The sequence below is a fragment of the Zootermopsis nevadensis genome, unplaced genomic scaffold (assembly GCF_977971745.1).
Source record: "Zootermopsis nevadensis isolate Lab colony 2312 unplaced genomic scaffold, Znev_1.0 Znev_ptg000007l, whole genome shotgun sequence".
Taxonomy (NCBI): domain Eukaryota; kingdom Metazoa; phylum Arthropoda; class Insecta; order Blattodea; family Termopsidae; genus Zootermopsis; species Zootermopsis nevadensis.
The window spans coordinates 8,634,692-8,648,500 of record NW_028259139.1 but is presented as its reverse complement, the minus strand read 5'-3'; the positions used below and the strand labels follow the sequence as shown (position 1 = coordinate 8,648,500).

Below are 13,809 nucleotides of genomic sequence, written 5' to 3'. Positions count from 1 at the left end.
GTTGTCACAGCAACGATTATCAACCGGGGATCAGTAAGTTATGCGTAAGGGGTCCCCAAATGGATTAGAATCTACTATTTAATTTTTGTGAGTATTTGTGCAAGTTCCAGGCTCCATTATATTACATTTTTACTTTGACATTCCTATAAAATACATGATAACTACACGCTATGGGTCAGTCCATATTTTATTTAATCAAAATGTATGAGAATTTGGGGTTTATGGCACCAAACGGGTTGAGAAATACTGATTCAGAAAATCGATAACGCGCTTGTTAGCGACCACAGTTCCACTGAGACAGTCTCACCGCAACGTAACAATGAAAACAAAAGACGATACCTCAAAATGCACGCAGACGCTCCGTCAGATGAGACTCTCCAATAAAAACACGTCTGCATCGTCATTTTCTCTTTGTGTGTCAACGACGAAGTTCAAAGAAGATCTTAAATTAAAAAGGAAATAATATGTATTTTGAACTGCATGTGCCAGTAAAAGGAAACCTTGGCACAAGCGGGACCAGGTCAAATGTCTGTTGCCAGGGCAACAACGGAAAACGTCCCATTTTCATCACGACATTGTTTATTACAACAACGGGAAAAAAAATATTCATGCGTACCACTTTTAGCTATCGTCTGCTTGTATTATTTGATATTTTATAATGTTATGCGTAAAAAGATGATATACACGTAACTCAAAACGTTTGAAAGATAAAATATTGATATTTTACTTCAAGTAATTAATAACAGGAAAAGTATTGGCATTCATGTTTGTATTTATTTTGTATATTATCAATAACAGAACGGGCTATTTTATAATGGCGCTTTCATGACGAGATTCACAAATGTTAATTTTCGTGAAAAAAAATGGTATAGCACCAGAATTTTAATTTGTACATAAAATTTATCATGACGCACTACACATTACAAAACTAATACGAATATATTTATTCATAATATTTTTTTTGGGACATTTTAGCACAAATTTCTGCAAGTCTGAAATAATGAGATGGGAAGACTATTCTTGTCCGTCGATTTTCACGGTTAGCGTCCATTGTAAAACCTCAGCTTTCGGGTACGAACCGCACCGAATTTTGAAATTTGCTCAAATTTAAGAACTTCAAGGTTAACATGTAATATATTCAACATTAAACGTCGCTCATATCCAAAAGGGAAAGTTTTCGTGCTAAAATTATATGCAATATGTAATTTAAAGAACCTGAGGAAAACGACGATAAATCTCAGTCAGGACAGACAGTAACCTAGCAGAAATCTGAATCCGGTGTAAGTCTACATGTTAAACGTGAATCAATTCTGCGCTCTAAAGTGACTGTTGAAATGGCTTTTTCATGAACATTAATCTTCTTTCGAAGTTTATCTTCTGCACTGTAAGACATTACATACTAAAAGACGAATATCAACTCGCCTTGAGAACGTCATATCTCACTTATATATCTCCTGTGCTGAGGCATTATCGATATTTAATATATATAAAATTATATAGTACACATAATTCTGTATAAAAGAACATCTATAGGTACATATAAAAATGGTTAAAGTCTTTTGAATGTATCATTCTTGCCTCCCTTAAATGAAATTAAATCGAAATGGAATACTTTATTGGGAACTATAAAGATTCCATTGACACTTGGAATGAAATAATATTATGGTTGCTATAAAATCAGTGATAAAATTCTGAAACCAGCATATTAAACTATCTACAAAGAAACAAAAATGTAGGTAGACAAAAAAAAGGACGTTGTAAAGAGAAAGTTTTTCCCCAGTCGAAGAAAGTTTTGAGACTCCGGTATGAAATAATATATTCGAGTTTGATTTACATTCAGAATTCTTTACTCACAAACGGTAAGTATACGACAGAGAGATGAAAATTTCCGCGCAGGTCACAGGGCAATAGAAATCAAAGCTTTGCTGTCTATTTATTACCTTACAATTCTGTATAATCAGGGAATAAATTGCATCGCTTTTGAACAAAGTCTTCATTGTGCTCGGGCGTCAGGATACGATACACTTTGATCCTTTTTCAAGAATAATTCAAAATCATCTTGGATCAGGGTAAAGACGCAAATAAATTGTGCGTTGAATAAAGTATCATACTTTCTCTTTATCCTTAATAAAAACTGATAGAATTATTACCACTTTAAAGCCAGGTAACAACTGTATGTACCATCTACTTTAACAATCAATAATTCTGCGTTTTGTTCCGAGTTTAAATGTGTTTCATAAAAAATTTAAAATAATACAGTGATTAATTAGCGAAACAGGTTCCAAATGACATTTGAAATTAAAAAGCGTTGTATTTTCTTTCATGTAGTGACTGAATATGTAAATATTCATCTTTTTATAAAATTTCTATGGTAGTTGAGGAGTGGAACTTAAATATAAATATTCAAAATCCATGACAATCTGAACGTGTATTTCTGCGCATAAATTCCAGCGACAATTGTAAAAACACACACCCAATAATTTGCGAGGACTCATATCAAGTGACCTAAAAATTATACGTGTAACTGATAGCCAAAGGTATGTTTCATTCAGTAGTTGTTAAATCGTGGTATGAAACGTATGAAATTGGATATGTCAGCTTATTACCAAGGACAGGATTTGCATGCGTGCAAACATAATCGGTACCTACCGTCCATTGTTCTAGCGTGTTTTTATTACGGTTCGCTGAGAAGAATTTGTGAACGCTATGCGAATTGCACACCAAACTGAACTGGAACCAATCCATGGAAATTTTTAGTTGACTGAATTCACAGGCAATAAAAAAATGTAACTCTCTCTCTCTCTATATATATATATAGGTTGCTGTACCAAAATTAATTTAACTCTTCCAACTAGGTGTGTGTTCCCATATTCTAACTACACGATCGGAAAAAGCCAATTTAAGCCATTTTCTGCTGAAAAAATACACCAAAATGTAAGAGAACTTGTGACTGTGTTCTTTTTACGGAAATAATAATTATGGAATAGAAGGATTTCATTCTCGTGGATCATAACAAATTTCTGGCTCTGTCGTAAATAATTACTGAACTATGCGGTTGTTCGAATCAGAACCGATTAATTAAGCAGACAACCAATGTGCTGCCGCAGGAATCGTGTGGCGAGAATGGGAACCAAATTTTCGATCATTTTATTGGCTAACACACAATATGACATACTTTTCGCTTTGACGAGTAAGACCGATATTGAAATCGACTTCCTAGTATAGTGATTCACAAAGAATGTTTCGCGTGACTGTAAAAACGGAAAGTAAGGTTGTGATTATGTTAGTAGGTACGTAAAATAAGACCTAATTTTTTATTAATAGACAACCTGGACAAAAGACATTCTACACCACATACTGCCAAATGGTGGTAAAAGGAAGTGTACTTTCATAACAATAAGGGGCAAATATCTGATCATATTAGAGACTAGATAAATATCTGGCTTTAATCACATATATTAGCCATAAATGTGCAATTATATTTAGCGATCTTTAATTTAAAATGCGACACATTTCGGCCTTCAGCTGCCACTAATTATCAATTAATTATAAATTGATCATTACAAAATATATTTAATTCTAATTTTCTACGATAATATTAGAATAACTGTACATTTAATAGTACAATAGCGTCTCCAGCTTGACACTGGGTTGTATTCGAGTTTAGGGCAGTTCTATACAAGTAAATACTTTAGTTACAGCGCAGAGAGTTTGCAAGATACGGAAACTCACCGACAATACTGAGGTTAACGAAATAGCTTCGTACTGGCTGTGTGCTGATTTGACACTCGTAAATCCCGTCATCTCTCTTCTGTGCCCACTTGATCTGCAGAGTCCACTCATTATCGTCTGGATGGTGATTCGTTTGGAAGCGTTGGTCGCTTGTGTAAGTGTAACCTCCAACTGTCAAGATGTGGATGTCCCGATGGCGAATCCACGACACCTGAAATCATGACGATTGGTCTGGAAATCTACACCCAAGGCAGTCATTACAATTACAGTGTCCGAAGAGGGAAGGTATTTTATCAGATATACCTGTCAATATACGACGTATATGTTCACTGAAGGTGTTTCACGACGGGTTGCTAAAAGGAATATTGTTGACTTAAAAACTGGAGTAAGTAAAAGGAAGGTGTAAAAAATTACATAATGAGGAACTTCATAATTTTCACTCTTCACGAAATAGGATGATAAAAGCAAAAGCATCGGTTGAACAGAGTGTGAAGCACTCGTGACAAAGATGATAAATGCCCACAAAGTTTCGGTCGTAATAGCTAAACACTGGAGGCCACTTATAACGCTTAGTTTTAAGTAGAAGAATAATATTAAAAAGGATATGAGGAAAATGGAGTTAGAAGTGTAGATTGCATCCTTGGCTCAGTACATGGGCAAGAAATGAGCTATTTTTAACAAGGTAATAAAAATTTCATGTTCTATAAAAGACGCGGAATTTCTTGCCTATCTGTGGATTATAATCCTCTCAGAACATTCAGGAATACTGCAGGGTTTTACTTGGAATATTTATAATTCCACGGATAAACAAAATATTCATTGTTTTTATGGAACATTTTGTTTATTTCATTACATCTACGGGTGTCTAACAAACGTTTTGTTACGTTCAGATTTCGCAGTAAACATTCTGAATACGTATGTGTCTTACTTCAGTAATGTGAATTCATGTCTCGCGAAATCATCGTGATAAATCATCGACATATAAAATAAGGATCAATTCCAAAGACGGAAATGAAATGTTAGAGATAACGAAATCAATATCGATATTTAAAATAGAAGTTACGTTAGCCATCAAAGCGAGTAGAATGTTTCTCTAGTGTCTAATTTGGAGCCTCCTTTTTATAAGAAACGTTGAAGGATAGTTACAGCTACCTCGTAGTTATAAACCGTTTGTTTTTGGTAAGATTTTAAACACAGTTGCCAAAGGAAATAAATATTCTTTAAAATAAATACCAATGTTGTTAGAAACATGAATTCCCAGGAGAAGATTAAAGGTAGGCAATAAGGCTGAATAGGACTCGTGGGTGTTTATTGGTGAAGTCAACTGCCCCTTGCTTTCGCCGGTTTCACTGTAATTGTCATGTCAGTTAAATTCCACAGGTTAAATAAATCGCTTCAATATATTATTATGAAATATCTACGTGTAAAATGTACGCTAAACTTCTGTTAATATATCAGAATGTTTCATGTGAATGATTTCTTATGAAAAACGACTAACTAATCTTTCAGAACTCAGCCCTTCACTACATAGGAAAGGAACGTGTTGTAAATTGTTTAAATTGATTTGAACAGTCGTGTTAAACCAAGATGAAGCGAGCATTAATCTATAAAATAAATTTAGTGACAGGGCACATATGACGTCAAATAATCTATTGTAGTATAAAGCATTCCTGAACACTGATAATCACTCAAATGGTTAAAAAATTATTTTTTATACAATCTCAAAGTTCATCACTGTATTCACACGAGACGTGGACCACTTAAATCCAACCTACAATCTGACAACCTATTACTGTAAGATTAATTTTAATATTATCATGCCATCTCAAACTGGGTAGGAAAAACTAGATACAAGACACGACTTAAGTCTCTTGCATTTTGATTTCAGGAAACAATCTGAACCCGAAAATGTTTGCAGATTTTTCTCACTGTGATAGTCAACCGACTATCACAGACGCGTACTAACAAACAATGCAGCCAATCGGAACTTGATGCGAATGAAGTTGGAAAGAACAGAATTATCTGATACATTACTGTATAATTTGTCTAATTAGGATACAATTCACACATGAAAAAATACGAATGACTACAATGAGTGTATAAAAGTATAACATTTCGAGCTGTTTGTGAAACTCATTAAAAGGGCATGGAACTATTATAATTAAAAACGTATTTCTTGGAATAACTTGTGATTCCTACTTGCCTTTATATGCTTCAATCTATACGGTAAGGCAAACAATACAATTAAATTCATAATTACAGGATTTAATGCTCCATTTCCATGCATAATTTCCGGTAATGGTTTACAGACTCACATAACGCTGAATTTGCCATATTTTGCAGCAAAATTTGCACCAAACTGACAGGTAGTGTCAATAAATAAAAAATAAAGTTTTTGTATAGGCTTAATATATATATATATATATATATATATATATATATGTGTGTGTGTGTGTGTGTGTGTTTATCTCCGTACGTAGCATATAATTCATGTACATTATTAGTTACCGTCATAAAACCAAAATTTAAAATACGAAGGTGGAATGACATCTTGTCATGATGTTCACTTCAACGTTGAAGATAAATGCAGTATGTTCCTCCGGAACGTTTGTGTTTTATCTACAAATACACACCGTCTCAGAACCCAGAGGACCAACGCTAAGACATGAATTTATCTGAATATTGTCAGGACGCATTTTTGTGAAAATTTATTGCACAGCTAAAGTTAACGATTGACGACAGTTCGAAACTTTGAGGTTATGTAAGGTAAATTTAACGTTGTCAGAATCTATACAAGTGGATATGGCGCTCATAAATGTACCACTAATGTCAAAATTATTAATCTGTACTTTCTATTAAAATTACTGTATATATTAGAGCATTTGAAGGAAATTGGGTGTTATAAATTGCTTCCAGAATTTATATCTGTTACATATGCAAAACGTACATACACTGTAAATTAAACTTTGAGATATTTTAGTAGCATGTCCGGTTTAGTTTTCTTATCGGAATACGGAAAACACTGACAGTGGTTAAATCCCATGGTGAGTGCAACATCCAATTTTCTGGTATTTTGTTTTTGTGGCAATGTACCTTGAAAATTCAATTTTGTTCAGGGCTTTGTGACAAAGGGGATAAGGTACGCGTTGCAGAGAGTGGCCCTGAATCAGGTTACCCAGAATTGAAAGAAGGAAGGTTCAATGAATCATTTGGACAATTTCCGATCAGGCAAAAACACTACGAATGCAACGGACCGTTCATGTCATACCGATCCGTAACGTGACTGACTGTCCATTTTCACGTTTCGATTTCAGTTTTAAAACTGAGTAGCAACGTTTCTTAACATTCTACATGAATCGGTATTGCATAAAACATCTCAGTGTTCCACCACACAACATGTAACATCAGCCTATTATATCAGGCCCTTCTCGTTAGCGGGTTTATTTATCGACGGAAAAAATTACTGTGGTAATATTTGTGCATCGTGGTGTAGGCCCCTCGCTCTATCACGGCCTGTTCTTGCGTAGGCGCAGTTATACACAAAAGTCCGCATCTGTCGCCTGTTTCAGTACTTAGACTGTAATTTTCGTAGTTTCTAGAACTGATTATTAGTTTTGTGTTCCATGACCCTGATAACTTTCAACTGGGAACGCCGAAGACATCCCAATAAACACTAACAGTAATGTTGTTATTATATTAATTATTAATTGTACATAAAATGTAACATATTAAGTGTGTCTCTGGTATCCCTAACCTCACTTTTACCATAATATCTTAACTACGCCAAACACAGCTTCACTTTTCGCGTTTTCAAGAACGTAACCCCTGCCAACGGCGAGGGTGTGCTACAAATCAGATCTTAATAAAATTTTTGTAAAGTGTAAAGATAATAAATAAGAAGAGAGACAAAACAGTAAGATAAAAATACCTATTAAAAGCACAGCTGAAAACAAAATAAATATATTTTTACCTGTACGTATTATATATTAAGATTTCTGTCTTCTGGGTTGTTGCACCGTGTAGTCTGGTAGACGTTAACCAACGTGTGACCTCTGAAACGTCCGTAAACATCGACCAGACTACACAGCGCAACAACCCAGAAGACAGAAATCTTCATACTCACCACTGTGAAAACCTCAAATCTTACATATTATATATTACTTTGTGAAAGTTTTCAAGCCTGTAATTGTCGAAGATGTCACCCTGTGGAAATTCTCATATATGTGTCCTAAATTTATTCTACTACTTTTACGGGCGTTAAGTTCGGTGTCAAAAGCAAAGTATAGAAACGGCTCCAATACACCTCTTGCAATATCAAGGAGTAGAAATCGAACCGAATTCTGTGTTTCGGTTCGGTGACCAAGGCAGTTGATTGGATGCTACCGCTGATCTGTATTCAGTTCGAACGCGGGGTTGGCCTATGCCAGAAAAACCTGGCATCTGCGACTCTTATCCAGGAAGGAATGCGAAACCAAGGCGACGCCTGCTTGCCTGCAGGCCGATAGACTCGTCGCAGTTCGAAGAATGGCTTCACCAAACAGGCTACTTCGTCATGCGGAGGTTATGAAGTAGCACATAAGCTGCAGGCCGGGCAGAGGCCAACACGAAAACGTGGTTGGAAGGTCAATCTCAAGATTACTAGAATATAAACTTGATGAGATCACGTTTTACAGACTCGACGAAAGATGACGTAATCTGAAAGTTGGGTGGTCTGAGGATTTATATTTATTTCACAAGAGGGGAAAAAAAGAATTCGCTTTCCAAAAGACCGTCGAAACCAATTTTTCTTCCAAATATAAAAAATCTGATTTCTTCATTTCTAAACTGCGGCCTGACAACGGGAAATGTTAATAATAATAGCCCGTAACTTATTGAGTACGTACTATAAAGCACATCTTTCATGAGAGACAGCGCTTATGAAGGCGATGACGTGGCAATGAACGCAACAGCGCTGGTAAATCAAAACATTTCTATGGACAAGTAGTTTTCAATTAACATTATTTGAAGGTTCTCACAGCGGCGAGTATGATCACCCTGATGATGGAGGCAGCAAGGACCTCTGAAACGTCGGTAAACCACACTAAAAGGGACATCAACCCAGAAGGCAACAATATTCATAATTACCTAAAATTGTAGTTAGAATTGGCTGACTAGTAACATAATTTGCCCATAAAATCACTATGAAAATTTCAAGTACTCCAACAAATAATATCAGGATATGATGAGAAATAGAATGATATTTATTTATGTTCAACAAAATGTGTTAAAAATTGAAGGTCTTAAAATCAACCCTTTGAATCCTAGTGGTAAGCAAATGTCCGACTACCTGAAAAATCACCTGAATCTTTTATGTTTGTGTTTCGTAGATTCTCAATGTAAAACATCGATTATTTCCTTAAACAGCGTTAACAACTTGATCCTTGTATAGTTAAAGTCTGGTGTTTCTTTTCGGGCATAGAGTGAATTATTAAATATCACTTAGACGAACTTCGACTGAAAAGGGTTCAACTGTCATGTGCATATGATCCATAAAGTCCTATAAATTAATATCAACGAAGTTGTATTAACTAATAACTTCCAAAATCGTGCTGAAAAAGGTAGGAGTCCTCTCCGTCAAAAGTTTACTTATCAAAATTACGTTATGCCTGGACCACAACAGAGTCAACAGAAATATTGCTTCTTGAAAGTTCAGAAACTCTTAAGATCATCTCTAAGTATGTCTCTTTCCGCCTACCGCATCAGCAGATACATCTTAATTAAATTTCCAGTATTCGGGTCGCGTCTGTTTTATTATGAGACTTGTTTTTGAAGATGGCTGTCTTGTGGGTTGACTACACGGTGCAACAAACAAGAAGAGAGCTTGATTTTTATCGATAAATATAATGACCCTTCAAATGCGGACGATGAGATACAGGGGTTAACACATGATTATTAATAATATAAAACATTTGGAAATCGTCATTTTCAAATGACAAGTATATCTACAATAGTACTTAAAAACATATTTTTCTTCAAAAGCAAAACTATACATATTAAAATCATTACTTATCTTCGCTTAATTACATTAGATGTAAAACGCCAACACACACAACTGCCTGGTTTCGTTGTATAAAAACACATGTCCACAGATGAGTGAACTAACTTTTGTTTCACTGCATTGTTTCCGCAAAGTCGAGAATATAACAATTAAAATTAAGAACTACTGTTTAAGAAGACAATCACTATCATCATTTCACGTTGCTTAATTAAAGACCATGATAATATTTCATGTACTAAAATCTGAAATATGATATTCTATTGAGGTCATATTAACTGTTCTGTGATGTAGTACATACATAACAGGCCCTACCGTTAACACCACTGCCATGGCAACGCCTATAGTATTATCACACAAAGCCCAAAATCCCTTAACGTCAAACGATCACAGCCTATAAGCATTGCTTATTTCACGGACAGATGCAAATGAAACTTATATATTCAACGGTGTTAATTTATATACCGGACGAAACGCAAATTGAACATATGAGACACGAACACAGTTTAGTCGAAAATCGTAAGCACAGGCCACTGTGTAGGCACATACATAAATGGGAGGATAATATTAAAATTTTCTTAAAGGAATACGGTGTAAGGATGTAGACTGCATTATTCTGGTTCAGTACAGGTTCTACTGATGGAGTTTATAAACGCGGTAACAAATCTTAGGGTCCTATAAAAGACTAGGATTATCCTGACGAAGAATACTAAGTATTTTAAGAGAAAGGTCCCTTTGGTTAGACCGTGAAAATTAGTTCAAATTAGTCAGCCGTTTGACTTCACATTAATTAAATCTAGATATGAAGATAAAGTAGTAATCTTCTTTGTCTGGCAAATGCATAACACATATTTGGTTTCCTTTGTGTAGTTCAGTGTGTCTTTAACATTAGAGCAATTTACACAAACGCCTGGGGGGAAATATTATTTTCTACTTATAAGGTGTGACTAATTCAACCCTTCCCCGTCAGGACAAAAGATGGAGAAAATAAATGCAGGAAAACAAAGGCATGCCGTGTGAAAAGAGAAACATAGGAGAATGGGAAAGTTGATGAGAATTTCATGGTACCGAATTTAAAAGGGTAATAAAATACGTATTAAGAAATGTATCGAAATATTTTGAACTAATGTGATCCTTCCCAAGAGAACGCCAATCTAACTCCATATATCACAGTTACTTTCTTATAAGTTAAGCGTTGCTCAGCTACTCAAAATATATTGCACATTACATGGAACCCAAAGGCTTGTTATCGTGCTCACAAGGTTCCTGCACTGAGGTAGCTGAATCTCCTAGCGTCCTATTTTAGATATCCTGATTATCCTCTACTATCCTTGAGGTTTTATTTGTTTGTTTGTTTGTTTCGTGCTGTCTGCCCGTCCGAGCGTCGGTCAGCTAAACCATTAATGACAGAGTTTAAGTCCAACCGGGGTTTAAATTGTATTTCAGCGAAAAATTTTCGTGTTTCTTTCGTCTCTGTATCCCCCACCCACCAAAAAAGAAACAGTACTTTGAAATTAGTTACTAACTGTTAATTTCAAGTCCTTATCCACTTAGCATCATAATATTTCCATCACATTCAATATAATAATTTGCAGTTGGGACACCGTCGTTCAATAACCTAAGAATAAATTACCCAATCTTTGTGCTGTTCTTGTAGGAAGGGAAAGACTCTCCTCTGGTAGACAGAACCTTAGAATGCAATAGATTACGGATAATCACTCCGTTCGACCCACTTGACTGTGGAACATACCATCGATTCCAAAAGACTGAACCTTCGAACTGCTGGTTTAAAGTCCTTCTTGCATGACGTTCCAAAACTTCTGACATACGAGGAAAACTACACACATTCTTTTCGTCTTTTCATGTCAATTTACAGATAATATCTTGGGATCAGTGGACAATTTGTTGGCTTTAGTTCGACCACGCACACTGTTGCTTAGATTTTATGACTCATTTCTGGATCTGATAAAAAAAAGCTATTTCCTCCAAAGATCTGTCTCTTTTAAGCTGTTTAACGTATCCTTTCTACGTCAGTTAAGTTAAAAATAAGCTGTGAATACGTAAGGTACATTGATGTTGTACACAATTGTGACCAATCTTGACCGCGTTAACAGCGGTGTTCAGCCTGCGGAGTTTACTACCAGAAAATTAATTAATTAAAATAAAATAAATTAAGCATATGTTAATTTATGGAATTAATTATATATTTTGCAGGTGATACGTCTGCTTGCAATATGATAAATTAAGGGCAATATGGTTTGTCAGTTACATTAGGCTACATGTTAAGTTATATTTATTTTAAAACCTTGATTAATCTTAGTAAAAGCCATAATTTGGAAGGTAACGCTGAGATATTGACAAAGACTTAGGAGAAGTCTGAATTCTCGAAATTAAAGTAAACAGAAGCGAAGGAAGATTCGAAGGAGACGCAGACTCATCTTCGGCCGAGTTTGTAATTCAAACAGTGGCAGAAGAAAATCAACAAACTCATGTCTCAAAGCCAGACATAAAAAAGCAGGCACATAAACGTAAAAGTCTGACTGCTTTAAAGAAACTCGTTTTAATAAAATAATATTAACTCGGAACGACAAGTAGAATAAACAGATTTGTAAGAAGCAGAATTTTTTTTACCCAAGATGCCCTGCTGACTGCGCAGCAGTGGTGAATTATTAAATGAATGAAGTCACTGGCCAGCAGAAATATTCGCCACTGTTGTCATATTTTAATAAAAATTGTAATACGCCGACAAATTCTGGCCAAAACTCCCCAACATAAAATTTCCTGAAAATTAGTTCAACAGTTCTCGATTTGTTTTATGTGTTGACAGGCGGAATTATTTTAAAAGTTTCTCTCCAAGCACGTCAACGCGACTAAAATTACCAAACGATCACACTTTAATGTACGAAAACCCTTCAGGTAGTTCTGTCAGCTTCAAGCGTCTCACAGAAATAATTCAGGTTTATTTTACACTGGATTCGCATTGCGCAGGCTTTGATTAAGTCACCGTCTAGTCCACGTGGGATTTGTGGCAGATAAACTGCCAATGTATTCGGTTTTCCCATGATAATAATGACATTAATGCTCGATAATCATCTATCACCGCCTCTGAGGCAGAAAACAGTGTCGCCCCGTTAGTGTATTATCAAAATCTCCGGCCTCAAAGTTCAAAGTTCACCTCTGACACTGAACTTAACTGGACTCAGTAAAGATCTTTAGTCATCTGTCTATATGACTATAGATGCAAAATATATCGATTTATATTTATTGATTGATATCGTTGGAGGAGAAGACGTTAAAATGAAACGAAAAGTAGAGTCTGATGATATTAAAATGGATCTTTGTAACTGGATCTGTTGCCCTAGAATGTGTAACAGTGACAAAAGTCTTGTAACGGAACGATATGAAAAGGTTATCAGCAACAATTCGTCTTTCTATTACAATTTTGGTCACGTAAATTTTATATCGTTCTCATATGGATAAAATTCGGGAAACAAAATATGTTATTCCTAAGTAAGTTTCACAAATAAAAAAAAATACTGAACTTACATTTTAGGGTTCACACAGAAAATTTAAATATATTATTTGAAAATATGGAGTCATTATTACAGATTGAAGGTGTCTGAAAACAGAGAGTCAAATAATATTTTAACCTGACATAGATGATTAGAGGCAGGAAAAGTTGTTTAAAACGAGTCAATCAAAATATCAAATTTAAATATTTCGTTAATATATAATGAATGCAATACTTTTGTCAGCCGAAAAGTACCTTGAATTACAGAGCACTCATCTTAATAAACGTTACAAATTTGAAAAGTGAAATAAGTGTCGGGATTTGGATTAGATTCATCTGACTCACGACGGTGTAACTGGTTCTTGAGAACACGGTAATATACCTTCATATCCTACGAAAGACGGATAATTTCTTGACTGAGCGACAATTAATATCTTACGAGTGACTGGAATTTGTTTATTAGACAGCTATCAGGTTAAAATATCCAACCCATGGCAATAGGTAACAGGTAGGTCTATGTATTAAGATAAAC

At 35.2% G+C, this 13,809-nt stretch overlaps 1 protein-coding gene across 11 annotated transcripts in view; it reads right to left on the bottom strand.

Moving 5' to 3' along the window:
- LOC110829846 (zwei Ig domain protein zig-8) overlaps positions 1–13,809 on the bottom strand; it is a 520,441-nt gene that overhangs the window by 29,177 nt on the left and 477,455 nt on the right. For all 11 annotated transcript variants that reach the window (XR_015533924.1, XM_087344188.1, XM_087344183.1 and 8 more), the window contains one exon: positions 3,733–3,943. Coding sequence is in view for 10 of the 11 variants with exons in the window: in XM_087344188.1 (XP_087200314.1) it covers positions 3,733–3,943 (211 nt within the window). In the remaining variant the exon portion in view is untranslated. The remainder of the gene's footprint in view (positions 1–3,732; positions 3,944–13,809) is intronic.